The sequence below is a fragment of the Amblyomma americanum genome, chromosome 6 (genome assembly GCF_052857255.1).
Source record: "Amblyomma americanum isolate KBUSLIRL-KWMA chromosome 6, ASM5285725v1, whole genome shotgun sequence".
Classification (NCBI taxonomy): Eukaryota; Metazoa; Arthropoda; class Arachnida; order Ixodida; family Ixodidae; genus Amblyomma; species Amblyomma americanum.
In genome coordinates this window covers 8891448-8919280 of record NC_135502.1, presented here as the reverse complement: position 1 = coordinate 8919280, position 27833 = coordinate 8891448, and the positions used below count along the sequence as shown (strand labels likewise).

The following is a 27833-nucleotide window of genomic DNA, read 5'->3' as shown; positions in this document are numbered from 1 at the left end:
ATTCGTTGTTTTCGTCCTTGGTGAAGCATGGGCTTCGAGAGAACAAAGAGGTGCACAAGTGTAGTCTTCAGTCTCTTCATGCCCTTGAGCTCTAATCTCTTCCATGCTGACACAGCATATATCATGCCGAACAAATTCTCACTCGACCATAACTTTATGATTATTTGACTCCTGTGAAATTCGCCCGCTTTTTTTTTCAGAATTATAAGCACTGCCGAACTTTCTAGATGGGAAAAGTTATGCAAGTCATTGAATATGCATGAATAAATGGTTCAGCGCAAAAATGTTGACTTTGTAATTCTGAAGATTGTGATTTCACACTGCACAGTAAAAAAACCTTTAAATAAGTTCAGGCTACAACGGCAAAGAATGGAGCAAGCCGTTGTTACAGTCAACTTGAAATTTTATCTGGCTGTAACAGCAGCAGAGAAGGCAGTTGCACACCGACTACTGTCTGAATGGATTCAGTTTCCGCTTAGATGTCTGCCTTCAAAACATGGAAGAGAGAACACGGCACGTTGTAAGGAAAAAATTAACACAATTGAGAGCAGCTAATAAAACACCACCAAATGTTCACGTACACACGGCACAGAATACAGAACTTTATTGACTAATTACTTTAAAAGCTCATTCACGCTAAAACAAGCGGTTTAACAAGGCGCTGACGGGATTTACGTGCGTTGCAACACATTACATGTTTTTTTTCAGAAACTTCATGGTCATAAAATCACCGTTTGTCTAAACTGCCATTTTTTACTCTTCTTATAATGAAAAGGGCTAAAGTGTGCCGAAGCGGCAAATGCAGCTATCAATCTTCATCGCTGATACGTCATTACGCGGTGTCTCTGTATTGCATTTTCCTTGCAAGCGTTCTTAAATGAACGCTCCTCGTCCCCCGGAGAAGTAGCAGCGTCTGTGGACAGCGGCCAATTCAGACAGCCGTTGTTTACTCTCTTAGCAAGCAAGCGCTATTGCACCTAATACTGCACCCTCGCAATTGCAAAGAGAAATTACTACGATCGTTCCGTTTAATATTGGGCAGCGTAATTGTGCTAGTAGCGGAGGTTATAACATTTCAGAGGTAGACGCGTGGAATAGGCTCGTATATGGAACGACGCGAATGCAGCGTCGCCAACGCGCACATCTCGACGAGCAGGTTGATCAAGCGTGGATATCAGCAGTTAGTGGGCTGAATTCCTGCGTCCAACCTTGTTTCGAGCCACCGCTGCCCTTTGAGTTCTTGTTTCGAAAACTGAAGAACGATTCCTGTCCAATGACTAAAATGAAGCATGGAGAACCGTGCTTATCGCTAAGCTAGGAGAGCAAAAATTAAGATGCTTAATAAATTGATTGCGCTGGCGAAGATGGTGCTTGACCCGGATCCCTGAAGGTCTGCAAAGAGGAGCAAAAATTACTCTTTATTTTGCAGCCACTGTCATAGTATTGAAGCAAAATAATGTGAACGACTGCCAAAACGCAAGCACAGTTCCTGAAATATACATCAGGATTAAGGCGCTGTACTAGAGCAATAGAAATCGTATAGGATGAAACAGTAAATCGAAGTCTTTGCAGAAATAATAAATATCGATACCAGCGTAGTGGTTTCTTCACTATACCAGACCACTTTTGTTACATCACGCGAGGAATAGTTTTTCGCTGTTCATAAGTCTCGGAATGATTTAAGACACAGAGTGGCATGTATAAACGCACACAATGAGAAGAAAAATATTTAATGCTTGATCATAGAACACAAGCGCGCTGAGAAGCTTTCGAGAAGTACAGGTGGATGAAGTCGGCTGGTTTATTGGACGTAGTTTTCAAGCAGCGCTGATGAAGTAACCACGGGAAACAATAAAACGCTTCAAGTTCTTCTAAGCTCATATTTTATAACTGCGGTTTGGCAGCAACTAAGCAGGAAATAACTACAGCGATAGTATAAATGGCAAGGAGTTGCTTGATAAAAAAACAAACAAAACATTCACGGGCATTGAGAGAAGTGCTGGTCCCGGTACCGTGAAGGCACTTCGTGACCTGAGATAGAAGTTCAGCCCCCTGCCAGTGCCTTCCAATCCACTGAACTGCGCGAAGAGTACTTATTCGCCGCCTACAGACACACACGTTCATCACAAATTTCACTTATAAGGTCGCCTTATGGTTGGTCTGTCGGCAATTACTCCGCCTGTGCCCTTTGATGCAATGAAAATTAAGAACAGAAGTTTAAGGAAAAAGGACACACAAGGTGTATGCGAGTAGTGCTTCACTGGTTTCGCATAGCCAGAAATTTTCCTGACTTAAATATTTAGGATACTTAGACTGTTATTACCTGCTGTCACAGTTCCTCGTTCATTCTCCCTTAGAAAAGGAGAACCGTGATCTCTTTTAAGCCGGTTATACGCGACACTGCTCATAAAACCATAGGAAGTTCGTCGCACCTGCTCCAAAGAAGTGTGTTGTGGGTTTCATTTATGCATATACGCGTTGGCAATGTGATTCTCTAGAGGTAAAGCCAACTTCATCACTCAAAACAAGGAAGTGATACAAAAGTAGTTTTATGTGACCCCTATGTGATCAAGGGCCACGAAACGTCATGCTTTCCTTTCTACAAATTTTGTAGAAATTTTACTTTTGCTGAAAAACTAGCACTACGTATTAAGATTTTTAGCGCACAGAAGCCAGATTGAACCGCCTAGGCATTCCCACAAGTGTAAAGGCTTTTTTGATGAACCACATTAACCGCATATAAATCTTCGTACGTACCCGGTGAAGCCTCCGTTGCCGTAAAGGATTCAGCACCAAGCGATGCTTTCGCTGCCGCAGTTGAGTCCTCTTTCTTTCGGCAAGCAGCCTTGTTATTTTGAACAATGCATTCTTCATCTCTCATCCCACATTCTTGATTCTTTTCTTTCGTACAAATCCCGAGAGCTACGCAGAAGAAAAAAATATAGCATGCCCAAAAGAGATCACTTCCTCGAGTCGCAACAAGTCAATCCGTAGCTTAATATTCACATTCACCGTGAAAGCGGTATAATTAGCCCTGAGACAGGCCTTGGCTGTTTTTTTTTCATTGCTGAATTCGCGCTTGTGGTAACAGGAATTAGGCCCTTGTTTCAACTGTACTGCCTGTCAGGTTTTTCTGGTGAATAAAGTGGAATAACACAAATTTGCTTTTTTGAGTAGCTGATCTGTTAAGATCAGCTACTCAAAAAGAACATCCTCAAAGAGCAAAGCCTCACTCGGCCAACCAAGAGCTATCAGAGTTATCTATTTTATGGGCTGTCCAGAGTGGTTGTGCTAGTAGATAGGAGTCAAGGACTCGGAAGAAAATTTCTCTTGAACAACAAAACTTCACGAATCTGCAAACCTTTCCTATGCGCCCTATGGCTGGGCTGAGGAATATTTAGTGTGTAAATGTTATTCCGCAGTCATAAAGCAGCCAGATAGCACAGCTGTGTAGTTTCTAAACCTTTGTTGTTAGAAAAAAGTTCTGCCTAGTCCTGTTAATGATATTGATTGATCATTAATTAATCATTAGTTAATCGTAATTATTACTTTGTATCTCTGGATTTCGATATCCTTCAGAGCAGCAAACTATCAGCTGGAAAATGCCTGAAGGAACGATGAATTGAGCTTTTTGGGTTATGAATTTTGGATAATATTAGGCCCAGGCAACTGAACAGTTCCAATGGCTTTTGGGTTTCAATGCATAATAACAACATCTAGCTTTGCTTACATACCAGGTGAAGCTGCAGTTGTTGTGGCTGAAACTTCTTTCGTTTTGCAAACAACCTTGTCGTTATCCACAAAACATTCTTCCCCTTTCTTCTCACATTCTTCTCTATCTTCCTGTGTACATGCTCTTGGAGGTACTGCAGAGAAAAATGGCTGGCCGATTAGCATCGCTAAGTACGAATTATTGGGCGAAAGCACAGCTGTTCGCTGGTGGACCCACCGTCACGTCCCTGAAAGCGCGATTCAGGTGTCCACTGACCCAGGGAGCCAGTTATGCGCGTCTTCAACTTTTTCATCATCAATGCCGATTTACCTAATGTACGCCAGAGGCCCACGTTCCAGTGCCGCGTTTCTACAGCATTGTTGACAACGCCAACGCACATTGCTATAGTGCCGTTTTCTTCCACAGCGTTTTTCACGCCAACGCACGCAGCGCATCTCTCTCTGACACTACCGCCACATAACTCAAAGGACAAATATTAACTGCCAAGGCTCTTATTTGGGCTAGTTGGTTGCTAGTATTAGTCGATAAGGTGATGTGAAATGCAGAGCGTGAGAGTGTGTTGCAGCTTAACATGAGGCGTGTTCGGCTGTGGAAGACAATTTGACATTGCATTCTGTGAGGTATCTCACCACACTGCCATTTGATGGTAAAACTTTAGTCATGTTCTTTCTGATTGGACTACAAAGCCTCTAGAAACCCCACATGATAGACCGACATTGTGAATCTGTTGTTTCTACAAAAGACCACTTCATCATAATAAGTGCTCATCTAAAATAATTGTATGCCCAGTCTGAGTTTGAACCAGAGAGGCAACCACTCCTAGTGCTGTGCTCTTCATTGCCCTTTTAGTAGCGCGTAGTTGCTTAGATGTGTCGTATTATGATGTAGTAGTGGCGCGCCCCTTGTCGCGTCTTTCATCGTGCTTGGTTGTTTAGGTGTCTCATATTATGAATTTTGCTAATTCGCGATTGTTTACTTCATATTTTGTACACAGTTCATGTACACAAAACACTGCTTCACTGTAATAAATACCAAGGTTAAAAAAAGCGGCAATAGCCCAGTGCTCTCGCTCAGTGGCCGGCGAAGCTGATCTGATTGCGCCGCAGCGGGTTCGAATCCCAGTCGCGGATATTTATTTGATTTATTCTTATAAGTTGCACAAGTCTATCAGTCTGTGAAGTGAGTCGTATGAGTGAACTCTAACTTAAAAAAAAAATACATCACACATAGAACGCTCCTTTTTTTCTTTTGTGGGGTCACCAATATGCAAGTCAGATAGATCGCACATCTCCGGAGATATACTTGAATGGAAAGCTTGCGTACATTTTTTGATGTCCTTGTGACCGAATAAATGATGCGCTCTAAGGCACGACATTATTTGTAACCTTAGCAGAAACGAAATTTCCACGGTGAATCTTCCTAACGACGTCAGCAAGAAGCTTCAGTTATAATCCTACCACATATGATTTAAAGAGAAGAAGTACAGTTCAAACAACAAGTAACAAACTTGCGTTGACAGCTTTACATTCTTCTTTACACGCAACACAATTTTACTTGCGTCCAATGCTCTATGGAGGCATTCTGCTGGAAGTGACGCAAGTTCCAAGGTGCAGCGTCTGAATTTATCTCAGTTTGTTTTATAGCCTAACCGTGTTCTGAAGCACAAGCTTTGTAGCGTGCCTGTGAGCATGCGCTTCCTACGCTGTGTTCCATTCAGTGAAGGGCAGCCCTAGTCAGTTAATTTTGTTCTTTCCCGCAAGCAGAATATTAGTCCACAATATGGTTCGATGACGTTTCATGCGTTATCGTTTTTCTTTCTTGCTGCAGAAAAATAAGCTCGTTAGGACTGAAAACTGCTCTCGCTGTGTTTCCTCCAGTTTAACGCAGAGAACATCAGGCAGTGAGCAGACAGATTTTTCCAGCAAGCAAAGCACAAAGTTAAGCTGCACTTCATTATCGTTCATATCGCAACGCACACATTTCAGGTGACCCAGTCATGTCGAAAAGTATTGAGACATTCGCACTGATCGAAACCACATCCACCAATAATGATACAAGTGCTTCTCTCGTCATGCTTGGGCTATAATGAATCTATTTCCTAACACAAGGATAGCGGGCGCCTCCAGTGTGCAAGAGTTTGTCAACTGAAACTGAGAACTGTAAGTGGATTCTTGAATTGCACTCACCAGTACAATGCTCACCCATTTCCACCATTCCTATCGGGCACAAACACTGCGTTGTGAGCTCTTTGTAGACACATTCGCGTCCCTTGCCTTGGCATTCTTGAACCTCCGCAGGATTACATGTCGTACGACCTGAACAAGGGCAAATCGTGCACACATAAAACAACAACATACTAAGAAATATATAAAAACCGGCATGCTAGTATTGCAAGATTATTACTCAACGCTGTATTTTTTCGTGCTCTTAGAGTTTAGATCTTCGTCCAAAACCACTTCAGAGACCGACGCCATTGTGAGCTGTGCAGTCGTTTAATGCCCGTTAAAGAAAAAAAAGAAGAAGGCCAGCACACAGAAGGGTGCAAACAAAGTTCGGGTCTCTAGAGAGCGAAAAACAACGTTTTCACGGTTCTTGCACTCACCAGTACATTCCCCGTTGTCCTCAATCGTGCCTTTGGGACACTTGCACTCTGCTTTGTCATTTTCGTAGACGCATATACGCCCATCCAAGTGGCACCACAGCTCTTGTTCTGGGGGGCAGGATATTTTGGCTGCGAATACAAAACAATGCCCCAAAGGACAGCATTTTGCAAAAACAAGGATTTCTAGATGTTGTCACCTATTTTTGTATATTAAAGGTCAAACTAATTCTCGGGCCAAAGTTCTTTTTTGTCTCACAGGCGTCTCCTTGATAACGATGACCATATATATGCGTAACGAGTGCATGAAATGTGGTTTTTAATCGCAGTCGAAAGCTACACTCTTGTCAGAATTCAGTGGTGATGCACGAGGCATGTTTTCGCTAACCTAGCCAGGCTTTTGTGATCATCCAGATTGTTTTGTTGCAGCACGTATTTACCCGCTGCAATTATTTACCGTATTGCGAAAATTTTTCCATCCCTAAAGGTCCCTCCTCACTGGCATAGCACATGCGTTCCTTTCATAAACTATTTGTAATGGAATGTTCAGGCCATTAGCTAACTATACCGCTTGGTATAATTAGGGTATGAGAAGAAAAGTTTTTATCTCACTGGTAGCATGGAAAAGTGCCACTTTCATTTACTGCGATGAAAATGTGGGAGGGATCACCTCACGCCATTAAATCGTATCTCAAGAGCACATTTATACATTTGCCCAAACGTGTTTTTGTCTGCGCGTAAGCCTAACCAAATGCTTAATGATTACGTCCTTTCTGGTACCTGTTACTGTGCTGCATCATCACTTCTTGTAATGCACCAATAACTAGAACTCTTTTATCCTAACTGCTGGTAAATATGATTGTTCATGTTATCTTTGTTTTTAATTCGGTATTCTTTATGTGTAAACCAGGTTTCCTAGTTAAAGGCAAACATGCTTAAAAAAAAACCCAAGTGTTCTAACCAAATGAACATCACTGGGGGTTGTTGACAGCCGCGTGGCCTAGTCTGTGGTACATTTTTCAATCTCCAAATTTAATTATTTAGTCAACATTTATTAGCTCTCTTTTGAATTATTGGTTTCAGGAAATAAAGTGTCAATTCAGAAGTTGTGGATCGTCTTTGAAAATAGCTTTCTGAAATATTTGCACGAAGGTGCCATTTACTTAAAATATCACTTTATTTCCGGCCTTTTAAAGTCGCTCGAAAAATGCAAAAGCTTCCACGTGACAGCGGTGCTGCTTGAATTAACGTTCGAAGACGCGTGTTAGCGAACAAAATCCATTCGACAATGTTTTTCTTTTTTGACTAGTGACGCACACTGAAAAAATTGCTTTGCCTGCATGCTTCTGGAAAGCGCATGTATTTTGGCACGATGTAGCCAAAATATGTCGAACCACAGAGGCAAGAATAATCGCGTTTTTGAAATTCTAAAAACTTAGATGGCTATTGCTAATGGCCAGCTATAAATCTCTAATTGCAGCCAGTTGCCTAGCTGTGAAAGCTAAAAAGTTTTCAGAAATTAGTTAACCAGCTCACCAATTAAGGCAGTTCACCGGCTTTCCTGTGTCCGACAATAGTGGTAATACTATGCCGAAAAAGCCATATTTTCGCACTACAAGGCTATTTTTGATAAAAAAAACTTGAAATCTTCTCTGGAACGTGTGGTAAAGCGTAGAAATAAATGGGTACGTAGGCAGCTTACTGATAGCTTTCTCCCTTGATACGAGTTGTGTTTTCAGTTTCCAAGTAACAGTGAGGAGTTGCTGCAAGTAACAGTGAGGAGTTGCTGCCTGTGATATTTGGTCTTTGTCTCGGCAGGATTTGTCAGGAACGGCTGATTGCCTGAACGTCAACGGCTACGTTTATCTCTTCCAGCTCCACTCACGCTCGCATACGGACCGACGCAGGCGACCAAGAGTCTTCTGGTACACTTCGCGGTAGCCGGATTCGCACTTGAACCAGAACAGGCTGCCTTCCCTGACGCACTTGTTGGCACCTTTGTATGCGCTTTCTTGAGTCTTCAGTAGAGTTTCGCAGAGATTCTCCTCCTGGATTTCTGCAAGACATAAGATTCTCCGTTTGGCCCGCTTCCGCGAACAGCTTTTAAATAACATCGAAAGCACTGTGGGGCGGGAGAGAATACACATTGCTTTGGGGAATCAATTGAGTCCCCCCCCCCCCCCCCCCCCCTTTGTAACGCCGAAAGCATGCCCCACACCGTTAAGAGTTGAGTGATCCCCCGCGCACTTCTTAGTCGGCACTTTCTGAGGGGACTTTTTTCCGGGGACATACCTTCCGGTGACGTTTTCGCCTACACCCGACTCACGTCCATGAACCAAGGATGTCTGAATTTGGATGTGTCTCATCCGTGCCGCTTGCGGGGTGTGACTGTTTTCTTCGGGGATAGCTTCCTGCCTTATTTTTCTGTCTCCGTTTCCCGGCTAGTGAACGAACATTACACTTTCTACAAAAAAGTAGTTGACTCTACATTTGATTTCAAAAGTGTTTATGTAACTCAAGCAAAACGAAAGCACATATATTGCTTGCTGCCCCATTATTCAGGTTGGAAACACCGAGCATCCACCACCTTATGAAAATCAACACACCGCCTTTGTTGTGTTCTTTCACCTTAGTTTTCGAGTACGGTACTTTCCGGAGCTACTCGCAACGACAGATAACATTGCAGTTTGCAGGTCTGGAGTTACATTATGATCAATGCTGTACTCTCACACAAAGCGCAGCTGCGCAGTAACTTCGACGGCTGTGCCTGTTGGTCCACGGCCGACAGTGAAGAAACCAGGGGAAAGAAGACACAGTACAAGACTACAGGAATAGCACAAGCCCCATTTGTGGACTTAAAATCATGTTACCTGAACCTACAGGGTCCTGGCTGCCCTGGTGGCGTAATTAAATGGCATTGTCATCGGGAAGTGGAAGTCGATGAATGTCAGAGCAGAGCTCTTCAATACCGCTTTACAGTCATGACACTTCTCCGTAGCTCTCGGCGCTGGCGTTCACAGCGCTGCATATTGCAACGTTACAGGCAGCCGAAGAATGAGACAAAATGACTGCTGGAAATGAGACGGTATTATGGCTGCCGGCCAGCGAGAGTATCAGACGCTGTATCAGACGCTGTGTGGAAGCGTGTGAATACGTGTGGTTTTAAGCCGCTGCGGCGGCTTAGTGGTTATGGCGCTCAGCTGCTGACCCGAAAGACGCGGGTTCGATCCCTGCCGTAGCGGTCTAATGTCGATGGAGGCGAAAATATAGAGGCCCGTGTACTGTGCGATGTCAGTGCACGTTAAAAAACCCTAAGGTGGTCGAAATTTCCCGAGCCCTTCACTACTGTGTCCCTTGTAGCCGGAGTAGCTTTGAGGCGCTAAACTCCATAAACCAGAAGCCATAACGTGTGGTTTTGTAAACAAGCGATGGCTCTCTTGAACGATCCTTCACTTATGGGCTCCTGCGCCGGCTACAGTGCAACGACGAATAGTTGTCCCTTTTTCGTTTCCCGTCTGACACTGAAGTGCAAGAGAAGTCGGGACGCTGCATATCCCGAAAATAAGTTGATGGCTTCTTTTTCGAGTCGCCAAACGTGACTGTTTATGAGAAACAATTCGATCCCACGAGGTCGTTCGGCATACGAGTTCGCAGTGATGGGGACGTTGTGCCACTTCGACGTGAGCTGCTCAAACGGAAGCCCCACACGGCTCTTAGGATAATTAGATGACACTCTGGATATTTAACCAAGTCCAAATCACGTCCTCGGGCATTAACATAGCGACGTCGTAACGCATTTGATGCCTGGACAACAGAGGACACTTCGGATAACTCGCGCCGGAACTACCCAGCCATCGGCGACGCTCCGGAAGCAGGTAATAGCAGTGAGACTCAGTTTCAACACAGATCGCTGGTTAATGACAAAGAGTCATAGCTTGAAATGCTAAAACAAGGCACTAGATGGAATGACATTGTTCTATTTTGTTTTTTAGGTGCTTGGGAAGGCACATAATCCGGTTTGGACAAAGCCTGCACAACTACAAAACTGTTGTGCTGTCTCGAGCTGCACAGTTATCGCAGCTTCGCGACTGTAGGTGCTAAACTGCCAGCCTGTGGAGGCATAATTATGAGGAACTTACAGCTGCATTGCTGACGCTCCTTTCTGTGCTCTTTGAAGTGTATGTGAATGAATTTAACATTCTGTACAAGGGATTCACTTTTTAATTCTGTGCACGTACACCGCCGAAGGCGGCAACGGGTAAGTTGCGAAAATAATTTACATTACTACGTTAAAGAAGACCGCGGTAGAGGTAATACGTACTTAAGCACGCAGAAATTCATAACGGTGTCATTAGATCGGAATCGGGGCAGTTAGCGGCGCCGTGCCGCCGCATTGTCACTTCACAAAGGGCGGCGCCCCGCTGGTAAAATGACAAAACTACGACAAACGAAATGCACAATTTATAAGCTGAAATGGTGAACAAGTGAACGTACCCTCTGCTGCCCAAGTATCGCTAGTGAAATTGAGTGCACTTTGCTTCTGAACGGTGACCATAGCAGCATAGCAACATAGCAACCTAGCATCGCAACAGCCAGCGACGTTCATACGCATTTGCCGGCTACAGTCCGAGACGCTTAGCTATGCTTTAAACCCTTCATTAAAATCCCACGATGGCTAGTGCGCGGCATACCGCAGTATAACCCAACATATACTGCAAAACCTGCAATTGTGTCTATTGAAGCCACGCGAGCGGCAGAGGCGCAGCAAAAATCTAATGAGTGCAGTCTGCTAACGCGGCTTTTGCGTTATCATGCGCTACGTTTAAGTCACGTGTATATTGCAGCTTAATGAGCCCACCGCATATTTAAGCAATGCTTTAGTGTCGCTTTAAGCACGACGTTCTCAAGTAGCAGTCTGACGACCACGGGTAAAGAGCCAGCGCGGCACTGCTGGCAGCGCTGTTTTTCCATATAAACGTCTAGCGGGCTATAGGTTAAGGAACCGTGACAGATAGAGGACCACGCTTCAATTTCACATAAAATAATAGAAAGACGAAGTAACAGCACGAGCGTGAAGAAAGCTTTTTTTCTGGTGCAACCGGTACAGGTGGAGAAGTCACTTTGCCATTAAGACCCCCTCGCCCATCATGGATGCTACGTTCAGACGCCGCCGGCGTGATATACGCTCGCTGCTCCCCGATCGGCGGTGGTGCCCCTAGCGGCCGCTTTTGTTCTCGAATCTAACCTCGGCGGCAGTTTCATGACCATTAGGAGTACTGAAGGACTATGACAAGAGTTTTTGATTACAGCATCCTACAACTGCGACACTGCCCCCCTTTTCCGCAGAAAAATTGAGCCGTAGAGCCATCCCTGTGAAACGCTGTTTTTAGCGAATTTTAGGGTCACTATTGCTTCAACCGTTAAAACTCTATAACAGGCAAAGATACGCCCTCAGGAGTGTAAGTCATGCAGTGCAAATTGAGGCATAGCGCGGTCATAACTATTACTCATGATGTAATCTTAATTCCGTCTTTGAAACTCATAGCCACTAAAAAAAACGTTGCGTTACGTTTGGTTTTTTCACAAGATGAACAAGAACATGTCCTAAATCGAGTTGCTTCTATGCGCTCTTCGGCTTTCGCCGATGCAAAGGTCTATGAATGCAAAGGTCTATCCTTATGTTCAATTACATTGCATTGTTTCATTTTCGAAAAAAAAAATTTCCAGGCGTCCAAATCCAGTGCTCTATTGAAACTCTTATTTAGGCTTATTTTATTGTCTGATGCCATACAATGCTGTTTTTCTTTTCTCTTTGCAACAAAAAAATGTGACTGTCTACTGCCCCACTCTGCTGCTGTATACACTCTAAGGGGGCGGAGGATTTTTCAAGCCGCAAATGTACGGCTTTTCCCCACACCTCCTTCCACTTCTTTGTGGAGAATAAAACTTGTATGTATGTATGTATGTATGTATGTATGTATGTATGTATGTATGTATGTATGTATGTATGTATGTATGTATGTATGTATGTATGTATGTATGTATGTATGTATGTATGTATGTATGTATGTATGTATGTATGTATGTATGTATGTATGTATGTATGTATGTATGTATGTATGTATGTATGTATGTATGTATGTATGTATGTATGTATGTATGTATGTATGTATGTATGTATGTATGTATGTATGTATGTATGTATGTATGTATGTATGTATGTATGTATGTATGTATGTATGTATGTATGTATGTATGTATGTATGTATGTATGTATGTATGTATGTATGTATGTATGTATGTATGTATGTATGTATGTATGTATGTATGTTTACACTATTTTCATCACAACGAAACAGAACTTGCATGTGACCACAGTCACTGCTGGAGTTGACTCCTACGACATAAGCCGCAGACATCATAGCCAGTCACACTGCCATAGGGCAAAGTAAGCGGCCAGTCTAAAACGCATACTGGCAGCATACAGCCGTTCAAAAAAGAGCTCATTTGCATCCGGGATGCCCTACCTGTGGCGGAGCCCTTTTCGATCCGGAGCAGCGGATAAAAGAAGCAAAAGCTTCCGTCGGAGTACTGGCATGTTTTCAGCATCTCGACCAGATATTTCTTCAGTGGCTTCTCCGTTATGAGTCTCGCCGTGATGTTGTCTCTGCGGTAGCCAGAGAAATACATAATCTACTGCGCACTGCGCCAGCATAGTTCACCCTCGCGATGAAATGTAAACGGAGCGCGGGAAGGGAAATCATCTCGTATCCTACAGCATCCTATGATGGAAACACAGCGTGAACACGCGGCTCGCACCAACACTGATGACCCTGTCAATAATGTTAATCGTTTTTATAAGCGCCACTCGAGGCACTTGCATGTCAGGTAACGAGATGGGGTTTCGCTTACTTTTTCTTGCTGCAAAAACCTTGCTCGGTGCGTTCGCTGACGCTAGATGTAAAGTGTATTTTGGGACTTTTCGCAGGAATAGTCGTAGCGCAAAAAAAAGTAATCGCACAGAAGTGTCACCTTAACTACGTTCTACGTAACTAGTTATTCCATTCCATGGATAAATAGCTGAAGCATACATCTAACTCCACTCAGTAACATTGTCCTTAATGCAAGCACAGATGTGGTCATTCATCAGGAGGCGTAGAAGCTAAATTAAAATAGGCTGAGCTGCGCGAGACGACAAAAACACCAAGGAAAACGACTTGCGAAACATCTATCGCGAACAAGCGGACTCATTTCCGTAAAAAGTGTAAATAGAATTAGCCGACCTCAAATGATGTCTCGACAGTAGTGACATATCTGCTAAAACCAGTGCAATATCTGGGCCGCGTAATATCTCATGTCGCACAGAGGCAACCATCAGGCCAAATAGAAAAGAGGCAGTCCAAAATATCAGTTCTGCACAGTGCTATCACTACACACACGGAAAACTGTATGAAGCCACATACAACCACGGAGGTCTTGAACCATTGCTCAGTAGAACAAATCAGTTACCCTACAAGTAAACCCAAAGCACACCTATGAAATCGAAGTGAAACAAGAACTGCAGGCTTTTTTATGCCAAGGCAATTGGGGCCCACCAGACACTCCGTAGTTGAGAGTTGAGCATGTTTCTACATTATCAGGTTCTTTAACGTTGTTCCGCGAATGTGCACAACAAAAAGGAAGCGCACGAGAAGGGGAAACCCCCACGACATGCTAGTATGGGTTGAAGCATGCTACCATGACTAATGATTAAGCCATAAGCTCTTATATGGCGCCTTGCTCTCGCCCAGGAGGCCGTCCAGCACGAAAGAATTGCCGACAAGTGCGCGCCTTCCGACAGCCGTGAGGAGGTCACCGCATTTCTACACAGTTATGGGTTCGGATGAGACGGGCGGGCTAAAAGGGTAAACAAGAAAACCTCATAACAATTCTAAGGATCCATCGACAAGCATCTCTCGCTCGACTGTTTGAATGCTGCGATATGTGCTGTACTCGCGTAAGTCGTAGCTGACCACAGATATACATAAATACGGTTGTGCGCAGCAGTAAACGATGATTAGGTCTTCTCCTTGGACAGCAGTGCTACGGGCAGCTACTGCAATACTATACTAGGATTAGAATGCCTGCACAGACTGCTTTTGTGTAACTGATGTTTTCGCGCTCCATAGATAGATGAAAAAAAAAGTGGTACTCACTTGCAGCTGAGAATTTCAACCTTGTAAATCTCGGGGCCTAACGTCGTTCGAATCTTTGGGGAAAAAAATAAAATGCGAATTGTGCACAATTCAATGATGCATATATGGGCTCTATTAAGTGACCGCAATCTTGGGTACGTAGTCGAAAAGAATAGTTGGACATAACTGGTTGAGCGAGAAGAGTGTCTTTCGTGCGTGTCTACATTCCAGCAATGTAGAAGTGCTGAAATGAGGAAGAGAACTTCAGAGAGAAAGGAAAGACAAAAATTTTACGTGAAAGGTGGTTTCAGAGCCCGTTAAAAAAGGAAAAAATTTCTTGAATGGCCGTCGAAAAACTGCAGCAAAAGTACTTACTGCATCCAGCACTTGTCTCTCATATGCCGTGCAGTCATTTGCTTCAAGCGATTTATTCATCTTGAAAGAAACAGTGTAGTAATACTCGCCTGAAACAGATCACATAAAACACGGCATTCGTGGTGAGCCGTAATTGTAGTTATTACTAAATATTTTAACTGTATGAGCTACAGACTCAAGAGGCTGGAGGGAGGCAGAAAAAGAAGTAAGCATTCTCCGCAGCCTTATTCTAGTGTCTCTAATTTGCATACGCTATTAGTTAGACCTACCAGTTTAGTGAAATACAGCGTTAAATTTCCCCAAACCCCAATGGTTGCCAGAAAAATGAAATGGCCAAGGTTTACGAATCGATTGATACCGCAGCGAAGTGTAGCGGGGATGTCCATACGGATGCTCAGGAACCAGTGGTGTCGCAACTCACCAACATCTGCAAGCTGCAGATGCCCCTGTGGGGGCCGTTTGAGGAGCCATTGTCATGAGCCGCTTTTCTTAGCTGGAACGCGCACACAGCTCCTTTTTCATGCTGGGGTTACCACTCAGCGACCCTTTCTGCGTTTCGCTGTTTAACGCAGCATAGCGCTAGCCCACTGTTCATCGACCTTAGCGACACGTTCGGCCGTCTTCTCAACTTCGTGTGCAGTGGGACGCTCAGGCAAGCATCGCCCGTAAACCACGGTGAACCTGAGCCACGTCCATACGTCGAACATGAGGGCGGATTTTTCTGAAACTTTTCTTGCGAACAGTACCCAGCAGGAAAAAAAAAGTCAAAATACCATAGCACCAGGCGGGATTCGAACCCACGATGACACAAGCGGAACAACTTAACTTCCCGATGTCTTAGACACTTTGTGCATCACCTAAGACATTCGTGCCACCAATTCTAATTGGTATACCAATTATATAGCAAACTGGTATACCAAATTCTATATACTTCCACATTTCGTGTTGTGAAGCATATTGTTCTTCAGCTCCCGGCATCTTTACATAGCAGCACATGAAAGGTGCTATAGTAAGCTGTGGTTGGCAACCGCACTCAGCAGCCGTCGTACGTTGATTAATTCTATTTCTTTACTTATCCGGTTCTAATGTACAGCCATGGCGGGAGACGCCACCGGCGCTACTTGGAAGCGTAGAACGAACATTTCGAAAGCAACGACGGCAACGAAAGTTAAGCAGCCAGCAAAGGCTCAGCGTTACTCCGGCTGAAGACTTGGAAGCGCGTGCAAAGAGGATTAAGAAGAATGCCCTTTATAGGACGAAGTGTGAGAGGCTGCCAGTTAGAACAGGCAGCTCGAAATACTGAGGCAATGCGCAAGTTGCCATAAACATCAAAAAACGAAGTTATTCCTTTCTTCCTCGGATCCGTGTGGCTTCGTTTCACTCGCCGCCAACGCTCTGGTCCAAGCTCATGCCTTTTCCTTCTGCATTCGCTCCAAAATTCCTTCGGCTTCGGCGTTGGTTCGAATCCTTCTCATGGTTATGATATTGCAACGTTTCTTTTATTCTGGGCATTCTATAAAAAAGTTTAGAAATGCTTCAGAAAGGTTCGCCTTTATTTTCGGCCTCGTGTTCGGCGCAATGTCCAGCCTTAGGTTCTCCGCGGTTTCCGGGTGATGCTCCCCAGAGTTTCCCGATCCAGAGTAGGAGCTAAAAGCACTACATGGCTAAGTGTCTGAACTTTCACAGTAACAGAATATTCACGCAAGACACACGCGGAAACTGGGCCCCAACCCCGACGTCCTAATATTTCCTTAACATCTATTTTTCGAGGAAAAGGTCAGCGTCCCTCTTCAGCTATTAACCAGCAAAAGCGATTGCAGACTAACCTAGTTGTCATCGTCCTGCTAACATTATTATTTTAAACCAGCATTCATTGTAGAAGAACCATGTAGAGCATGTCACAAAAGTTTGCGGGATGCGTGTCTGTGAAAAAAAATCATTTTATCACTATGTCGCGACCCTATCGGTACTGACACCGGAGGGTGGAGCATGCTATTGCCTTCATGCCTGCAGACGTTTTGGACGATTAGTTTGCTTTATGGCAGCGAAATTAAAATCTTTCCTAACTCCTGCATCTCCAAAACTTCTGCTGTTGACTGCGTGCCAAGCCTCTGAACAAAACTTTTTGCCTTCCCAAATCCATGTCTTTTTTTCAAAAGTCTTATACAAGCTTATTATTCAGTCCAACAAATAAGGCCTCCACCTCAGAACTTTAGACTGCGCTTTCAGTTTTATCTGAAAAACAGCTTTAAGTCTGGAACTCTTCACAGTTGCTTTACTCACTCAGGATGCATTTGTCGGATTTTCCGATCGGTTTCCGGCTTTTCCACGGGCAAGAGCACCGCTGTTGGCCACAGTGGACTGTGCAGTCTGTGAAATTCTTGTAGCAATCGTTTTCCTTACAAACCCCTGCGGCAACAATACATTCGGTAAACCTCAAGCACCTCAAATCACACACGAACTGTTTGCAACATATATACAGCACGTATGAAACATCATGAGCCACGATGAGACGACAGGTGGGACGCAGGTGACGCCGGTTCTGCAGCGAACATGAACATGATTTTGGGCTGCGGTAATGTTTTCAAGAAAATGTGAACGAAGTGTGCATTGTGCAGCGGACAACAGAAGTCGACCAATAAAGGCGGCCGTGAAAAAGAAGAATAGTCTAAACACTCTGCCAAGAATAGAATTATCCATCCTCCCTTATAATTGCAGTCTCCACATCCGAAGACTGAATTCCAAGCTGCGCGGCAATGTCCAGAGAAGTTTGATTTTTTTTAATACCTGGCTTGTTATGCACAACTGACAAAACCTGACGGATGTTTTTGCAGCAGCTTGTACTTATATTAAAACAATGTCAAAAACGTTTTTGAGTATCACCAAATGGTTTCTTGTCAGGAGGCGAATGAAGTTACTAGAGGGATATGAGACTTATTTGGACTCTTCACCTTCACCAGTAGTATTAATTGAAAACACACCCTACACTGTCCGGCATTATGCCTGGCCAAGTGGACTGAGGAATTTTACTCTTCATATACAGTGCAATTCAGTCAGCGCTATTGTATAATACGCATGAAAAAAAGGCTAATTTTGGAATCTGTATTCCCACTTCTGTGCTCTCGTGTTTATTCATGATAGCTGCAAGACCAAGTTAACTGCAGTCAGACATTGTAATAGTGGAGGGACATTAGGCTGACGGCCATTGCCAAAGAGTGGTTCAAATGGTACTGGTTATTCAAATCTGACGTTTAAAACTCCAAGCGCGGTAAAATTTGCGAGCATTCAAAAAATGCTTCTTGAGGACTCGAACTCCCGAATCAAGGCTTTATCTTCATACAAACTGCAATGAACTCAAGCCAAATTGAAATCGCCACAGTCTGAGCTCTCTAAAATAAATACTCGTTTATCGGTACTGACAAAATCGGTAAAATGAGTTTTATGACTTGTACTGTATGCCTTTTCTAAGAATGAGTTATTTCTCTCGATATTAAAACTCCGAGCTGCCGTCAGTTGTTAACAAGATAGCAGCCACTGCATGAGGAATGATGCGCCACTTGCCGTCTGCTCAACATTGGGTGTCTAGATTCATTACCTGCGAAACAACATCTTACGCTTTTACTGTTTCCTTATCGTGCTCCTGCCCCTCCAATTAAGACTATAACGCACGCTTGTCTCATCCATTGCAGTGCTGGACAATAAGTGAAGAATTTTACCTGTGCAAGCTCCACCCACTTCATGCTCTTGTTCAGCACACTTGCAGGTGACGCCCTGTTCTCCCAGTTCGCAAACTTGGTCAGCGCGGCACTGCTTCCTGTCCTCGTCATTGCAGCCACGCGCATTTGGAATATCTGGAACGTGATTTGCAAAATAATCAAACTGAGAGCCTACTCAACCACCATTCCATTTTTTTAACGCACTTTCTTTGTACCAAGCCCGTAGTTCGTGTTGGATTCGAGTGACTGCCGCCCCTAAGTGGGGAACAATGAAGAGCGCCACTCGAAATCAAGAACAACCGTGAGTGCAATAAAAATTATCTTCCTACAACATTCCGATGACGGCTCGACATCAGACTGCCAACATTTAATGTGAAATTGTAACAGCGCGCGTTCTCAAATTGAAATTGTAAACGTTAGAGCGCGTTCCAAAATTATGCTATAAATAAAAGCATATATATTTTAGAGATGTCGGTGAGGCTCACTGCCGCGGTGGCTCAGTGTATATGGCACTCAGCTGTTGACCCGAAGCACGCGGGTTTGGTCCCGGCCGTGGAGGTCTAATTTGGATCGAGGCGAAATTCTAGAGACCCGTGTTTTGTGCGATGTCAGTACACGTTAAAGAACTCCAGGTGGTGGAAATTTCCGGGGCCCTTGACTACGGCGTCCCTCATAGCCTGAGTCGCTTTGGGACGTTCATCATCATCATCATTAGCATGCTCTCCAATTAACCCTTTCCTTTTCCAGCTGCGCCCACCGTATTATGCCTGCAAAATTCTTAATCTCATCCGCCCACCTAATTTTCTGCTGCCACCTGTTACGCTTGCCTTCTCTTGGAATCCACTGAATTACCCTTAAAGACCAGCGGTTAGCTTGCATTCACATTACATGCCCTGCCCAAGCCCATTTCTTCCTCTTCATTTCGAAAAGGATGTCATTAACCCGCGTTTGTTTCCTGCCCCCCTCTGCCCGCTTCTGGTCTCTTATCATTACACCTATCATTTTTTTTGCATGGCTCGCTGCGTTGTACTTAGCTTAAACTGAATCCTTTTCAGCTTAAGCTTTTCAGGTAGAAACGAAGTTTGAAGACTACAGCTGTGAAATTGGCCATCACGAGGACATGGCTTTCTTGTTGTCATTGCTAGGAAGCTTCTTTTTCTTATCACTTCGAATCCCTACTTACATCACTTCAGAATGATGTGCGCCTTGCAGAAAAAAATTGCCTTGTGCCAAATGTAGCTGCTTTTACGTAGCTTAACTCACAGATGAAACCGCCTAAGCTAGTTTTACGAGAACAGAACCGAAAAATTATACATTTTGGCAAACACACGCATCCGCCCTGTCATTAAAGTGACCATGTTTTAAGCGCCCTCCGCTTGAAGGGTTGCGTAGAAGGAAGAAGGATTCCTCTTTTGCTGATTAGTCTTTTAAGGGCTGGTCATCGGGCGCGTTTTCCCTGTCCCTCCTTGCGCGCGCTGCCCCATTGTAATGAAAGAGCATTGGAAGTCTGGCGAGAAAAGCCGGCGCCCGCGTTGCGAAAATGCGAATTAGCCGAGACGGTAGTGACGTAGTCGTGATATCATCACAGAAGCCGTGAGGTCATGCTCATTACGAAACAGCATCCGCTAAGTTCTGCAAGGTTGCGACGTCCACGCTGGGTCATGACCTCAGCCCAACAGCATTGCAAAGTGTCCTCGAGAAAAGTAATGGAGGTTCGCTAGAAAAAAAAAAGGCAGTCTAGACTACTAAGATTCAGCTCAGGCCACGAAACGTGCATTAATGTATAGAATGGAATTGGTACAGTCCGACTACTACTCGTATATCCGTATCTATCTGTTCCATCTAAATTTTACAGAATGGGTTGTATGACTACATAGCTACTTGAAGAGAGTAACTCACACGGCGCATTCTTCAATAGGCTTCCGGTTATTAAGCAACAAAAAGAACATGTTGGCAAGGTATCCTTGTGTTAAATTTTATTTCTGGTCTTTTCATTAAAATAAAAAGGTCTATTTGGCGCCATTTAACGACAACTTTCGTTCAGAATTCCTAAGCTGCCAAGGATGAGTTGCTTGGAGGACGAAAAGATACGATTAATACGGTTCCAGTTATTTATAAGTGCCTTTTAGAAGAAAAATGCATTTCTTAAGAACTTTTTCTTACTTCTCTGTGCATCACATTTGCCCGTTGTGCCTTAAGCTGTTCGGCTGGGAAATATTTTAATTTATGCTTGAAGCGGCCGAGTAATGAATGTGTATCACAATATCATATGAACAACTGGCAGTAGACCCAAATTTAGAAAAAAAAATGCCTAATACTGAGCTCGTTCTCGCATTTCATTTCCCACCACGCTGGAAGGTAACCTCTCATGCCATATTCAGCCATATGTTGGCCGCAGACGAAAGCTGTCTGGTGGACTTTCTTGCCCCGCGTTAATCATAGGTCTGTGACATCGAAAGGAATACGGGAAAATTGTTGCCGCTTTGGGAACACTTTCACGGCTACCGCGACTACATTTGTTTCGAAACTTACTTTTGATAGAAAGCGTTAGATCATCCTCGTTTTCGCATGGAGACTTCGGAATCTTGGGGCTCGGTTCTTTGCACTCACCTAAGGTGCACTCTGTGCGGTCGTAGCTTTTCTTAGCTGTGGAAAATGAGAAAATTTATTGAAGAAACCGTTACAATCAGTGCTGTGCGGTTTGCGCATAACATGTGATAATCTGATATCAGTCCACGTGGGCTTGTCTCATAAAAGCAGTCATGTGAACATTTAAGAACATTAATTTTTCTAGAAGAGTGCCTTTAAGGGATAAGAACGGTGTCTGAAACGCGAAAGTGCTGAAATACGCTTTCCAAAGACCACTCATCACTAGATTACCGCTTTACCATGGAAAACTGAAAGGACTATTCTCCGTATATTCTAATGCTGTGGCAAACTGTTTCTCACAATGAACGCTTTTAAAACCTTATTCATTACGTAACGAACAACCTTATGTTTTCTATGAATATCGAAAACTAATAATATTTCTATAATGTTCATTATGCTTGTCTGTTCTGTTAATGAAACATCTTCCCACATTTTCCCCATTCAGAGCGCAAAGCCGGACACATGCGTATATAGCTATACTATCTTTGCAAGAAACCCCTCTTAGTCGCCTATAATGTCTTAAAACCTTTAGAACTTTCTCCCCGACGCGGTTCAAATGAAAATATTAGTTCTTTTTTATTGTCTTTTTGTTTATATACTTTTTTTAAACATATTCCCTATGGCCTCTACGGGCACAACACAGAGGCAGGGGGGGGGGGGGGTAGATGGTGCTAACTCAGCTTAAGTATAAGACAATTAAAAGAAATAAATATTCTGCCGTAGGACGGTTCGACAGGATACCGGCAAGCTATCTCAGGTAACGAAAGATCTGATTAAGAAACGCCAATGCATGAGGGCGTCTAACTCTACCGACAGAATAAAAATGGCAGAGCTATCGAAGGTAATAAAAAAGCGCAAGGTTGCCGACATAAGGAAGTTTATTATGGAGAGAATTGAGCATGCTCTAAAGAACGCAGGTAGCCTAAAGGCGGTGAAGAGAAAACTAGGCATAGGTAAAAACCAGATGTATGCGTTCAGAGACTAGGAGAGCAATGTCATTAGCAATATGGATAAGATAGTTAAAGTAGCCGAAGAGCTCTACACAAATCTTTACAGTAGCCAATGTAATTAGAAAGTTAATGAGAGAGACAGTAGCGTGCAGCAATGCGTCATCCCGCCAGCAACAAAAGAGTAAGTAAAGAAAGCCTTAGGAGCAATACAAAGGGGAAAAGCAGCTGGGAAGGATCAGGTAACAGCATATCTGTTGAAGGACGGAGGGGAGATCGCGCTTAAAAATCTAGCCACTCTGTATACGAAATGGATTATGACCTCGACCGTACCAGAAGCTTGGAAGAATGCGAACATTATTTTAATTCATAAGAAAGGAGACGACAAGGACCTGAAAAATTACAGACCGGTCAGCTTACTATCCGTTGCCTACAACGTATTTACTTAGGTAATCGCTAATAGAGTCAGGGCAACCTTATGGTGACTTCCAATCGCAGATTTGGAGCACTTCTAGAGCAACGATTCCTGCTCTTTTCGGAGCAACTGTATTGCAAGCGCAGATCTGAGGCACGGATCGCGTCTTCCAATCGTAGACAGGGAGCGGTTGCCGCGCCGAGATTGCTCCGTGGAGCAGTCGGGACTGCTCCGCCGAAATCGGCGGATCCGGCCGGAAGTTTGCGTGACGTTCTTTTTCAGCTGCGCTAGCGGCGCCCTACATGCTCTGGCCTGCATGCTCTGGCCACAGCAAGTGTACTCCAATCGCAATTTCATGTCGCGCGCTCTGCGCCGGATTCAGGCGCTCTGTCACAGAGCGTGCAGACCGCTCTGGGCCTACGATTGGAATTCACCATTAGACTTTAGTCAACCAAATGACCAGGCAGGCTCTCGTAAAGGATATTCCAAAATAGATCATGTTCACACTATCAATTAGGTGATAGAGAAATGCGCAGAATATAACCGGCATCTGTATATAGCCTTCATTGACTACGAGAAAGGATTAGACTCAGTGGAAACCTCAGCAGTGTAACACTGGCCTTAGGCTTTGGAATCTTCAGAAGCTGGCGCTTAACGAAGAAGACGACGAGAAGCGCCGAACGCTCCGAAGCTCGAACGCCGAACGCTCGGTCCCTCGTGTGTGCTCTGGACAGAACGCTGCCTCTGTTCTGTGCCTGGACTTTACCGCTGGTTGTTCGCGACGCTGCGCTTTGCAAGACGTTCCTTATTACAAGTGGTGGAGGTGCCAACGATTCCCTCCCTCGCCCTGGAGCTTCGCACCCGCGCATTGCCTACCGCCTCTGCAATGCCTGAGACCGTCACCCAAACCGCTTCACCGCTTCCGTCGGCTGTCTTCTGTTCCGGCTTCGCGCGCCAGCGTGACCCGGCCATCTTCAGCGGCACAGATGACATGGATGTGGAGGATTGGTTGATCTCCTATGAACGCGTAAGCGCATACAATAAGTGGGGCGATACGGACAAGCTCACCAACGTTATCTTTTATTTGAGCGACGTAGCCAATCGATGGTTTCTAAACCACGAGGCGAACACCTCAAGCCGGGCAGCTCTAAAACCAGCCTGACAGAAGTCATTGGCCGTCCCGCAGTGCGTAAGCTTCGCGCTGAGCAACGCTTGCGAAGTCGGGCCCAGCAAGCCGGTGAAAACTTCACCAGTTACATAGAAGATGTCGTGGACCTCTACAAGCGTGTCAACCCTTCTATGAGCGAGGCCGACAAGATCAGACATATTATGACAGGCATTGAGGATGATGCCTTCCAGATGCTTGTCGCCAAAGATCCCCAGACTGTATTCGGTGTCATCGGCTACTGCCAAAGCTTCGATGAGCTGCGCCAACAGCGTCTTTCTACCCGGCGTGCAGGCTATCAGGAGACCACTCTTTCCAGCTTGGCTCTCCTAGGGGACGGTACTCTGGACCAACAGTCGCTCCTCCAGAGCATCCAGCAGTTTGTACGTGAGGAATTCGCACGCCAGCTATATTTGTCTACCTGCCCGCCTACGCCTGCGCCGTCGCTCACTCCCAACCTACAGCGTATTATTGAGGAGCAGGTCGCTGAAATCCTGCCACCTCCTCAGCCACATCTCATCGCGGCTACTCTGACGTAAGCCGATGCCGTGGAGCGGTCGCTGCCCTCACCTGCTGCCCCTGTCTACAGGCCACCTACCCGGCAGTTAGAACCCCAGCGACCTGCAACCCCACCTTACCGTCCGGTTGCCCGCCCCCGATCACAGCCGCAGACACTCAACCCCTGGCGCACACAAGACAACCGCCCTATTTGCTACGCCTGTGGCGTCGCTGGTCACGTGGCTCGTTTGTGTCGCAGTCGTGACCACCGTCCCTCCGATTATAGGCGTGAGCCAACGTACGACTTTCCGCCGTCGTCCTCGCCTGCATCACACGAGCCGTCTCCGGATTCTTCTCCCAGTCACCATCCCCGCTACCACCGCTCGCCATCTCCTGCCCGCCGTTCCAGTTCTCCGATGCACCGCCGCCAACCCGCCGTCCACGCGGAAAACTAACGACCGCAGTTCCGAAGGCAAGAACTGTGTCGCCAGCGACTCACTCAACACCTGTTTCTGTGTCTGCCAATACTATTACCGTGTTCGTTGACGGAGTCGCCGTCGAAGCACTCGTTGACACTGGCGCCGCCGTTTCCGTTCTCAGCCACACCCTCTGTCGCGGACTCAAAAAAGTGACGAAGCCCCTTCCTTTCGTTTCTCTCCGCCCCGCCAACTTTCAGGACATTCGACCGTTAGCCGCCTGCACCGCCCACCTGCTCATCGAGAAAGTTTCCTACACAATCGAGTTCATCGTCCACGCCCGCTCCTCTCACGACGTTATCCATGGTTGGGACTTCCTCTCCTCACATCACGCCGTTATTGACTGCGCCCGTGCTCAGCTTGACTTGTCGCCCTACAGTGACGCCCCCTTAGACGTAACCGGTGATGCTGCCGCTACTGTGGTTGTCTCAGAGGACAGAGACGTTCCGCCTTTCTCTTCAGTGCTGGTTGTCCTCTTTGAAAGATCCCTCTGGATGACTGGCGCGCTGGGCTCTACGACTCCAAGAGTACGACATTCGCGTTATTTATCGTTCCGGCCGCAAACATGCCGATGCTGATGCCCTCTCACGTTCCCCTGTACCATCTGAGGCAGTGTCTTGTATATCCGCCCTGCCTTCTTTGACGTTTCAGCCCGCTGATATGGCTTTCGAGCAAAGCAAAGACCCGTGGATCGCTTGCCCCTTAGATCTCTTATCTGGCCAATCGTGTGGACCTCCTTCCAGTGCTCTCCGTCGTCAGTCCCACCATTTCGCCATCCGAGACGAGCTTTTTTACCACCGCAATTATCTCCTGGATGGTCGCAAGTGGCCTCTCGTCATTCTGACACATCTGCGCTCCTTCCTTCGCTCTTCCTACCACGACGATCCCCAGTGTGCCGATGCCGGATTATTGAAGACCTTCACCCGTCTACGACAGCGGTACTACTCGCGTGGGATGGCCCGTTATGTCCGCCAGTTCGTTCAGTCTTGCACCGCATGCCAGCGACGCAAACATCCACCTCGCCGACCCGCCGCTCCTATGCAGCCACTGCCTTGCCCAGCGGAGCCCTTCGAGCGTGTTGGCATCGACATCTACGGCCCTCTTCCCAGCACATCAACCGGGAACCGCTGGATCATCGTTGCCATCGACCACCTTACACGCTACGCTGAAACGTCGCCTTTACCATCCGCTACAGCCCAGAACATTGCATCCTTCTTTCTCTATCGCATCATTCTTCGCCATGGTGCGCTCAAAGAGCTGCTCAGTGATAGAGGTCCGGCCTTCCTCTCTGAAGTTGTAGATGGTCTCCTTCAGGAATGCAACGTCGTTCACCGCACCAGCTCCACCTACCATCCCCAGACAAATGGCATGGTTGAGCGTTTTAACAGCACCCTCGGCGACATGCTTGCCATGTATGTTGCTTCCGGCCATTGTAACTGGGACCGCGTTCTCCCTTTTGTCACAGACGCTTATAACTCAGCTGCTCAAGCGACCACCGGATTCTCTCCGTACTTTCTCCTGTACGGCCATGAACCTTCTTGCACAATGGACACCATTCTACCTTACCGCCCTGATGGTTCCGAATTTACAACTCTTTCTCAAGCCACAACTTATGCCGAAGAATGCCGACAGCTCGCCCGGTCAATCACTTCTCATGCCCAGCAGCAGCAGAAAAGCACCCTTTATCCCCGTGCACTTCCTCCTGCTTACCTTCCTGACTCTTTGGTCTGGCTCTGGTGAGGTACCCTCCTCAGGTCCCGGCCTTTCCTCCAAGCTTGTTCGCAAGTACCAAGGACCCTACCGTATTCTTCAGCAGACAACCCCCGTCAATTACCCCATCGAACCCCTTACGCCATCCCCTGATCATGGTCACCAAGGTCGCGCCATTGTCCACACGACCTGCCTCAAGTCATACTACCACCCCGCCGTCTTCGCATTGCCCTAGGCCACCAGGATGGCGCCCTTTTGCCGGGGGGGAATTGTAAGACTGGCCTTGGGCTTTGGAATCTTCAGAGGCTGGCGCATAACGAAGACTACGACGAGAGGCGCCGAACGCCCCGAAGCGGGAACAGTTGCGAATAAGAGTAAATGGAGAATAGCTAAATAATCTGCGATTCGCTGATGACATTGCCTTGCTGAGTCACTCAGGAGGTGAACTGCAAATCATGATCAGTGAGTTAGGCCCAGCAGAATGCTTAGTCGAAAAATTAACATGCTGAAAAACAAAGTAATGCTCAACAGCCTAGCAAGTGAACAGCAGTTCACAATTGGAAGCGAGGTGCAGGAAGTGGTAAAGGAATACGTCTATTCAGGGCAGGTAGTGACAGCTGATACGGATCATGAGAGCGAGATAACTGGAAGGATGAGAATGGAGTGGAGCGCATATGGCAGGTTGTCCCAGTTCATCAATGGCAGTTTACCAATATCCCTCAAAAGAAAAGCGTACAACAGCTGTATCTTGCCGGAACTCACCTACGGGGCATAAACATGGAGGCTCGCGAAAATGGTTCAGCTTAAGGACAACTCAGCGAGCCATGGAAATTAGAATGATAGGTGTAACGTTAAGAGACCGGAAGCGGGCAGAGTGCGTGAGGGAACAAACGCGGGTTAATGATATCCTTGTCGAAATCAAGAGGAAGAAATGAGCTTGGGCAGGGCATGTAATGCGAAGGCAAGATATCCGCTGGTCCTTAAGGGTAACGAAGTGAATTCCAAGAGAAAGTAAGCGTAGCAGGGGGCGGAAGAAGGTTAGGTGGGCGGATGAAATTAAGAAGTTTGCGGGCAAAGGGTGGATGCAGCTGGAAAATGACCGGGTTAATTGGAGAGACATGGAAGAGGGCTTTGCCCTGCAGTGGTGTAGTCAAGATGATGATGACGATGGTGATAATGATGATGATGCAAAATTCTGAACTGTTAACAGTAATATTACTACACAGACACAGAACTGCGAAGCAACAAAATTACGACGCAACCCGCCGCAGTGGCTCAGTGGTTAGGACGCTGGGCTACTGATCCGGGAGTATCCGAGTTGGAAACCGACCTCGGCGACCGTGTTTCGATAGAGGCGAAACGGAAAGGCGCCCGTA

At 45.8% G+C, this 27833-nt stretch overlaps 1 protein-coding gene across 1 annotated transcript; it reads right to left on the bottom strand.

Moving 5' to 3' along the window:
- Positions 1 to 577: 577 nt before the first annotated feature.
- On the bottom strand, positions 578 to 24661 carry LOC144094460 (glycoprotein antigen BM86-like). The gene is made up of 13 exons (XM_077628392.1): positions 24607 to 24661; positions 21130 to 21243; positions 18598 to 18732; positions 17165 to 17290; positions 14882 to 14970; positions 14528 to 14580; positions 12860 to 12999; positions 8218 to 8388; positions 6336 to 6464; positions 5920 to 6048; positions 3735 to 3866; positions 2758 to 2922; positions 578 to 1392 (listed from the first exon to the last, which is right to left on the bottom strand). Exons 1-13 carry the CDS (start codon positions 24659 to 24661, stop codon positions 1310 to 1312), a joined length of 1521 nt encoding a protein of 506 aa, XP_077484518.1. The 3' UTR covers positions 578 to 1309.
- Between the last annotated feature and the right edge of the window lie 3172 nt (positions 24662 to 27833).